At 40.4% G+C, this 9,577-nt stretch overlaps 1 protein-coding gene across 1 annotated transcript in view; it reads right to left on the reverse strand.

Moving 5' to 3' along the window:
• ADGRD1 (adhesion G protein-coupled receptor D1) overlaps positions 1-7,733 on the reverse strand; it is a 169,461-nt gene extending 161,728 nt beyond the window's left edge. The window contains exons 1-2 of the mRNA XM_063087864.1: positions 7,668-7,733; positions 7,536-7,572 (exon numbers count right to left, since the gene is read on the reverse strand). Coding sequence (XP_062943934.1) covers positions 7,536-7,572; positions 7,668-7,733 — 103 coding nt within the window. The remainder of the gene's footprint in view (positions 1-7,535; positions 7,573-7,667) is intronic.
• Positions 7,734-9,577: the final 1,844 nt, after the last annotated feature.

Below are 9,577 nucleotides of genomic sequence, written 5' to 3' on the forward strand. Positions count from 1 at the left end.
CAACAAAATGATATGCCATGATCAAGTGGGAGTCATCCCAGGGATGCAAGGATGTTTCAACATATGCAAGTCAATAAATGTGATACACCACAGCAACAAAATCAAGGACAAAAAACCATATGTATACATCTCAGTAGATGCAGAAAAAGCATTTGACAAAATTCAACATCCATTATGATAAAGGCTCTCAGCAAATTAGGTATAGAAAGAAAGTATCACAGCACAATAAAAGACATCTATGACAAAACCACCTCCAATATCATCCCAAATGGGGAAAAGCTGAAAGCTTTCCCTTCAAGAATGGGAACAAGACAAGGAAGCCTACTCTCGCCATTCCTATTTAACATAGTATTGGAAGTACTAGCCACAGCAATCAGGGAAAAGAAAGAACTAAAGGGCATACAGGCTGGAAAAGACAAAATCAAATTGCCCCTGTTTGCAGATGACATGATCCTGTACATAGAAAAACCTAAAGACTCTATAAAAAAACTCTTAAGAGTTGATAAACAATCTCAGTACAACTGCAGGATACAAAATCAACACACAAAAATCAGTAAGATTTTTATACTCCAACAACAAACTAGCAGAAAAAGAAATCAAGAAAGTAAGTCTATTTACAGCAGTCACCAAAAAAACAAAACAAAACAAAAAACCCCTGCAAATATCCTAGGAATAAATTTAACTGAGGAGGTGAGAGATTTCTATGAGAACTACAAATCACTGCTGAAACAAATTAAAAAGGACACAAAAAGTAGGAAAGACATTCTATGCTCTTGGATTTGAAGAATTAACATTGTGAAAATGTCCATACTACCCAAAGTGATCTACAGATTCAATGCAATCCCCATCAAAATACCAATGACTGACCCCACATAGCAAAAGCAATCCTTAGCAAAAAAAAAAAAAAAAAAAGCCAGAAGAAAAAAAAAAAAAACATCAAAACTACCTGACTTCAAATTATACTACAAAGCTATAGTAACCAAAACAGCATGGTATGGGTATAAAAATAGACACTGAACTAACGGAACAGAATAGAGAACCCAGAAATCAAACCACATACTTACAGCAACTGATTTTTAACAAAGGCAATGAGAACATACATTGGGGAAAAGACTGCTTCTTCAATAAATGGTGCTGGGAAAACTGGACAACCATATGTAGAAGAATGAAACTAGATCTGTACCTCTCATTATATATCAAAATCAACTCACAATGGATTAAAGACTTAAATACAAGACCTGAAATTATAAAACTCCTGAATGAAAACATAGGGGAAACATTTCAGGAAGTAGGACTGGACAAAGACTTCATGAATATGACCCCGCAAGCACAGACAATAAGAGGAAAAACAAGCAAATGGGATTATATCAGACTAAAAAGCTTCTGCACAGCAAAATAAACAATTAACAGAGAGAAAAGACAACCTATAGAACAGGAGAAACTATGTGCAAACTATGCATCCAACAAGGGATTAATATCTAGAATATACAAGTTAGTCAAACGACTTAGTAAAAAAACCAAATAACCTGGTTTTTTAAAAAAAATGGACAAAGGAGCCAAATAGGCATTTCTCAAAGGAAGGTATACAAATGGCCAACAGGCACATGAAAAAATGTTCAATATCTCTCAGCATCAGGGAAACGCAAATCAAAACCACATTGAAATATCATCTCACCCCAGTTAGATTGGCTACTTTCAAAAAGACAGAAAATAACAAATGCCAGAGAGGATGCAGCCGGAGAGGAAGCAGACAAGGAGGAACCCTCCGTCACTGCTGGTGGGACTGTAAATTGGTACAGCCATTATGGAAAACTGTATAGAGGCTCCTCAAACAACTACAGATAGAATTGCCATATGACCCAGCAATCCCGCTGCTGGGTATATGCCCAAAGGAATGGAAATCATCATGTCAAAGGGACACCTGCACTCCCATGTTGACCACAACACTATTTACTCTAGCCAAGAGTTGAAAGCAACCTAAATGTCTATCGTCAGATGACTAGATAAGGAAAATGTGGTATATTTACACAATAGAATACTACTCTACCATAAAAAAGAATGAAATACTGCCATTCGCAGCAACATGAATCAACTTACAGAAAATAATGCTAAGTGAAATAAGCCAGACGCAGAAAGAAATACTGCACGTCCTCACTCATAAGTGGTAGCTAAAAAATAAACAAGTAAAAAAAAAGAAAGAAAGAAAGATACAACAATCACAATAATACACTGAACCTTCAAAAGGAGAGAACAGAACTGAGGTTAGCAGAGATGGGAAAGGGGGTGGGAAAGGGCCACAAAAAAAAAATGATAACATTGTGTAATGATGAATATACTAATTATCCTGATTTGAGCATCATATACTGCACACAGGTATTGATATGCAACTCTGTACCCCACAGATACATATGATTATGTCTCAATAAAAATAAATAAATAATGAAATAAAAATAAAAGAATAAGAATTGTACAAGATTCTCATGAAGAAAACAAAACAAAACAAAATACTGAGGGATGTTAGAAAATCCTTGGATAAATGAAGGACTCAACCTATTTTTGGAAAAGCAGACTCAATTATCATAAGAAATATCAACTATCATTTCCTTAATCTATAAATATTAGGAAATTTGCAGAAAATATGCTTAGAGAATTTTTTGTGAGGAAGAAATCTGATTATGGGGCTTATACAGGAAAATAAGTTAGCAAGAGTAACCCAGGAAATCTGGACAGGGGATGGGAAAGGATCAGAGGAAGCTAATACTAGAGATAACGAGACATCATAAAGATGATTTGGGACCACGCATTGATAGACAGTTCAGGGGAAGAAAAATCCACAAATACTTTCAAGTACATATAGAAATTTAGTTTATGACAAAGGTGGTATTTTAAATCAGGGGAGAAATATTTTTCAACAAAAGGTATTAAAACCAGTTAACCATCTGGAAAAAAAATTAAGATCCCTGTCTCACTGTTTATACCATGACAATTTTCAGATGGATCAAAATTTAAGTGTAATAAAATAAAACATAAAACCCTCTGAGGAAAAAAGGTTATAAATTTGACAACATAAATGGTTTAAATTTCTATGCAGAAAAAAAATCAAAATAAATCAAACTGGAGAACAATGTTTATAGAACACATATCACAAAAACATACTGATTTTTTCTTAGATATATTAAATTTATTGTAACAGTAAAACTCCTATTATGAAGAAAAAAATAGATCAATAGAATATTGGGGCAAAGGATATAATCATACCATTATATTTATATAGATATATAAAATGATACTCAGCCTTGCTCATAATTTTGAAAAGCATGTTAAAACTACAATGAGTTGACCTGGTTGTGTTTACCTATCAGACTGGCAAGCAAAAAGTTAGATAAACTAACTTGGTAAGTTCTGTTACAGTTCTGGTGGGAGTTGAAATCAGTACAGCCTTTCTGAAGGGCAATTTGGCAATATCTATCCAAATCTCAAGGACGCATTCCCTCTGATCTATTAATTCCACTCCCAGGAATTTATTCTAGATATATACTCACACACATGATCAAAGATCTATGTACAAGAGTATTTGTGGCAGAATTTTGTTATTGTGTCAAAAGCTGAGAACAGAGGGCTCATTAACAGAGGGCAGGCTAAATCAATTAGGTACATTCATATTATGGACTAGTGTGCAGCTGGGACATATAATGAGGCTGGTATATATACACTGATGTAGAATGTTCTTTAATTGGTATTGTTAAAAAATCAAGATGAGAAAAACTGTGTGTACTAGGGACTATTGGTGAAAAATACTGGTGTTCAGGGCAAGGAGGGAGAGAGGAAGAGAGAAATGTTTCAGTGGAAACCCAAGAAACTGAGACCAGTATTCTGGGGGTGAGGAAATTGAGGAACTGGGTGTCAGCATAAGAAGGAGATTTACATTGCATTGTCTTTCTGTTCTATTTGAATTTTCAGACCTGTGGTCTTTAAAAAACTTTTTTTAGACCTGCTTTTCACAATTAAAATGACTATATACCTATAGTCATTTTAATTGTGAAAAGCAGGTCTAAAAAAGTAGTGTACATACTAGATTTTCAGATGAAAACTGAAGCACTCCAGGTAATATCTGAATTTTTGTCCACAGGGTGCCTAACATCTGCACATATCTGGATCATGGGTTCTACTTTTCGCTTTGCATCTGTCCCTTTCGTATTATGTACACAAGTCCATAATGTAAGCCAAGAACAAAGTTAATTTTATAATATGAGCTAAAAACAAGTATCTAAACAGCAACCTAATTCTCTTATGCATGTCAGAAAGTAACGCCCGACTTAAGTTGATTTCCAATGGGAATAGTTCTACTACTGTCATGCAATATTGAGAATCTGAAATGCAAAATTCAAAAATATCCATTTTCATTTCTACTGTGATTTGTTTCCTAAAATCTAGGATATTTATTTTAAAGAGGAGAAAACCTCATTGACTTTGTTATTCAATTCACCTGGGAAAAAGTCGGAAAAGGAAATAACATCTGTTATACAAAGAACAGATGTTATATCTTCAGAGTCTCATCTTCATAAAATAAAATATGTGGACAATAAAACCCTTTTTACCATTTTCATTTACAAATGGCCATAGTCAATTTTGGGCAAAAAGGTCGATAGCATTAAGGTCTGGTGTGTCGTTCACCTCGAAAGACTTGACCCAAAACTAACCAGTGTCCATAAGTGATCAGTGATGAAAAGAGGAGGTTTGAGACCAGAAGAGGAGGTTTGTGCCATCTATTCCCCATCATTACACTTCAGACAAGAGTAAAACATCTGAATTATCCCAGATGTCTTATAACTAGCAACACTAAGTTATTTGGATAGACTGGAAACAAGTAACAGAGACAACCACAGAGTCAGGCAAGTTGTGAGAAGCTACCTGGACAGAGGCCAGGGATGACATTCGGGTATCTAACAACCTGGACAGCACATCCCAGACTGATAGGAACAGACACTGAAAATAAACAGATGGCATCACAAAGTTGTGTACCACGAGGTATCGTAGCAGTAGAGGTTGTGGCAAACTGGAAAGTGTGTGCCCTGCCTCGGTAAAGTAGCTTCCCAATGCCAAATAATTGTTGCTCTGTAGGAAGGTCTGCCCAGAATTGACAAGACTCCCACTTTTTAAAGAGAAGTCAGAAATCCAGACTTTTTATTTGAGATCTCCCAAAATGTTAATGTTAGCGATGTTTTTAAAACTAAAATAGTGTGTGGTACTAACAAGACACACCAGAGGACTAAATTCAGCCCACAGGTTTCCTTTTACAACCTGAGGAGTAAAATAACCCATAGCTCTAAAAGTTTCATCAGAACAAGAAAATCTCATTCTTTTGTGAAAAAGACACTCTTGGTTCTTTTCCCATCAAGAAGGTGACATGAGATCATCTAGTGATACAATCACCTTGGTCTTCACCAGGTAAAATCTCTTAGAGGCTAAACGTCTACTTAGACAAGATAGCACGCCAAGCAATCACACGGCTCGTTGTGGGACTTTGAAACATCGCCGGCATTAAAAAATGAGTGGGTAGATAGAGGCAGAGTGGAGCGGGGGTGGGGGTGGGAGAGGTTGGGAAAGAAAGAGAGAAAAGGAAGAGAGAGAAAGAGGAGGAGGAGGAGGGAAAGGAGGAAGAAGAAAGTATGAGACAAAGAGGGAAAGAAGGAAGGAATAAAAAGGGAGAGAGAAAGAAGGAAGAGAGGTGAGAAGAAAGAGAGAGAAAAGAAGGCAGGGACAGAGGGAGAGATTCTCAGCCCACATCACCACAGTCACCATAGTCAAGCTAGCTCTTCAGAATTAGTTTCTCATCGCTATCCAATGTTGCATGGATGAGAGACCCTGGGATGGAGGATGCAGTGCACGGTGTGGACTTGTGGACAGCACATGGCAGGCAGAAGCCTGGAGGCCCCTGGTGGCCTCTTCCTCCCACGGAGCAGCGGTAGGTGCCAGACTGGGCTGAGGATTGCCTCCTGGGCTCGGATGCAGGGCATGGCTCTGCCTGAACTCTCCGGGCAAGGACACCAGCTCTGGCGGACCACCAACCCCACCTCTCTGCTTCTCCTCTGCTGGAACACCCGGAGGAGCAGGGAGGCATCGTGGGAAGTGCAGACCTCGCGGATGCACGTCCTCCATGCAGTGCTGGATGTATTTATTTATTCCCAAGCCACAGAAACCCTTTTTTTCTCTCAGCATTTTGGTTGAAAAAAGAGGAACATGTAGCAATTCAGAGATTCTACACCTTTTTAAACAGGATTTAAGAAGCACCTTGAAAATGTGAATGAAATTGGCACAGGGCCATGAAAAACAGTTACATTGTATAGTGATGAATGTACTAATTATCCTGCTTTAAGCATCACATATTGCACACAGGTATAGATATTCAACTCTGTACCCCACAGATATGTACAATCAACTATGTTTCAATAAAAAAATAAAAAAATTAAAATACTATGAAAAAAAAAAAAGAAAAAGAAAATGTGGATGAAAGAGAAATGGCCGTAACCCTGAAGTTGGTAAATGGGGGCAGTGCTGATGACAGGAATGTCCCTGCACTGTGCTGCGTCACATTCCCGGGACTAAGGATACCTAGCAGGTTTCTGGTGCTCCAATGGGAGAGGGGCTCTGTGCATGCTGGCTGGAGCCCACATTGCTGGTTCAGCATTAAAAATGAGTCTCCTGGGAGGTGGCCAGGGCTGCTCGCAATCACAATTAGTGGAAACCCGGCCACCTCCCCTCGGGCCTGAGTCAGAGGCATTGCTCACCTCCAGGTCAGCATTCGTGCTCTCAGATTCCCAGAAAAGGTTTGGACATCAGCAGGGGCCCCTCACCACCAGGCAACTTCCAGCCGGGAAGCAGCCAGGAAGCAGGGCAGACTCCCACTGCTCACAGAGTGCCTCCCCTTCTCCCCAGCCCTGTGCCTGACCGCCTGTGAATGTGTCCCGCTCGCTTGCAATAAGGGGCTGTCCTCTCTGAGAAGACCCCCACCCTAACACTTCCAGACTGAGGAGTCAGTGGCAGAAGGCAAGCGGCTCCACCTGGCTGGAGAGGGAGATTTTCCCTAGGTTCCAAGTCCAGGCACTGGGGAAGGAAAGTGCCCATAGAGAGGACTGTGACAGAGCGGAGTTCAACAGCACCCGGGGCTGGAGGCTCCAGAGAAAGCTCTAAGTCAGCGCAAGTGGATCTGCACTGAAGGCATATGATGTGAGTTGAAAGAGACAGACAGAAAACGTCAACACTGAAAAGATTACAATTCCTTAATCACAAGGTTTCATATGACCCAGGGTAGGAGCCCGTCCTGCAGAAGGAACCTGCTTCTCCAACCCTCCATCGAGGGCTGGCAGAGCCGCCAGGAAGGCCAAGGAGATTTCAGGTGCAAGGTAGGAGACAGAGGAGCCCCAAAAGGGCCATTCACTGATAGCCTCAGAGATACATAAATGAACTGTTTCTAGGGTACTCTAGCTAGGTAAGAAGAGAACACAAGGAACAGAATGAGAAGGAAACTCTCCTACCTGGATGGTCTTGTGACCTGGAGTAGGCTCCGTGCACCTGCACACAAAAGATCACATTGTGAGACACACCTGGGGGAAAGCTCTCAGCAGAAAGCTAGTTAAATCTCAATAATAGCCACTGGGGAACGTTACCTGAAAATTACAATAAAATAACAGCAGCCAGGAGTACCAGCAGCAAAGAGGCAGCAGCGTGCTCATGGTTTCCCCGGAGGTTGAAACGTGATCCAAGAGAGATTCCTGAGGGTCTGTGACAAATTGTCCTCTTTAACTTTCACTTCCTTGGGAGAGTCATTTTCACAGGTTCCGGTGGGGGGGGAGGGGGTTGGGCGGGAATCTGTTCTTAAAGTTTGTGAAACGCAGCTGTCTTGAAGAGTTAGTGGGTGTTTCTTCCCTGTCTCAAAACTTGAGGTTCTTCAGTGATCAATAAACACATTGCGATGGCCAGACCAGCCGTGGAATGCGGGGAGGAGAAACCCGATTCCCAATCGCTGTCCTGTAGCAACATTCCAAATGTGCGCCCAGAGAGGGGGGACTGTGGGTCCTTCAGCGTTTTCTTTTTATTTCAAGAGCCTTCATTAGTCTCAGTCCAGGTTTGGAACTGGACTTCTCTCTTTCTTCTTGAAGTGGGGAAGAGCGAGAAGATTTTTTCAGTGATGTTTCCCACGCTGCTCACTAACTCCTTCTGGGCTGGCTCAAGCTTACACCTCCGGCCGGCTCTTTGGGTGGAGAGGCAGCGAGTGATGTCAGGCTTTCTCCTCAAACTTTGTTCTGTTCTCTTTCTCTATTTATATCCTGTCATAGCTGTGTCCTTCCTGGGTCCTAACACCGTCTGTTAAGAACAACTGGAAATATTTTCAGGATCTCAGGTGCAGAGGCAGACCAAACAGGGTGTGTGTGTGTGTGTGTGTGTGTGTGTGTGTATAGATGTATATATCACAGGTGCCTCTAGGCAGCACCCTTAAAGTCAGCACAAATATTAATAAATACAAAATGTAAAATGAACCATAAACTCTATTTAGATCTGAGTCTTACCTGCCCAAAGGAAGAAATAAGGTGATACACGAATGGTAAAGGAAAGTAAATACACTCACTGTGCCCTCGGCATTCAGTGTTGACAATGTTTTTCTCTTTAACCCTTTCAGAAGTCAGTAAAAGCTATAGAATTATTAGCAAGATACACTGTGTAATTGCACCATACCACATACCCCCACAGCACCCAGGAGAGCTTTCTCAATGTGATAACAGTCAGGCCCTCAGCCAACCTTGCTTCAGTTTACTCAATACCAAAAATTCATCCAATCTACTCCAAATACCCACGTACACACACACACAGACACACACACACACATGATTTTGTCATGACAGCTATATTTGCATGTGAGTTAACTAATACTTACCTCTCTGTACCCTCTCCAACACTCACTAGCTGTGCTCTTAGGTCAGTCACTTCACCTCTCTCTGTTTCAAATTCCTCGTCTGCAAAGTGGAGGTAAAAGTTCTACTCCACAAGGTTGTAACGGGAAATGAGATGATGCAAACAAGGCTCTTAAAGCAGGGCTTGGAAAATATGTAGCACTCAATCAATGTTGCTTTTTTTTATTAAGAAAGAATATCACTCCATAAATGTTAGCTGTGATTATAATTATAAAGTAGAAAATAACACCCAATAAATGTTAGCAGATATTAATATCTCAATTGTCCTGACTTTAAATGGGAATTAAGAGTCCTGAATCCAACAGACTTCCTAAAGAGGATAAGAAAATGACTTCCAGCCTCCACGGGGAAGAAAAAAAAAATGTGATGTCAAAGCATAAGGTGATTATTTTTAACTTGTGCCTGCAGCCCACAACCTGTCAGATCATCCGATATCCTGAATCCCCCACGGAGCTGGCTCCACAGAGTTTCTATGAAAGTGTTTCTCTCTCCTAGCTGAACTCCCATCGTGGGGCCCTTTGTAATAATGACCTTTACCATGTTGTCTAGGTGTGATTCCTGTCAGGGAAGAACTGACTTACAACCTCTATCTTTGCATTTCATCAATT

This window comes from Cynocephalus volans, chromosome 2, assembly GCF_027409185.1.
Source record: "Cynocephalus volans isolate mCynVol1 chromosome 2, mCynVol1.pri, whole genome shotgun sequence".
Taxonomy (NCBI): domain Eukaryota; kingdom Metazoa; phylum Chordata; class Mammalia; order Dermoptera; family Cynocephalidae; genus Cynocephalus; species Cynocephalus volans.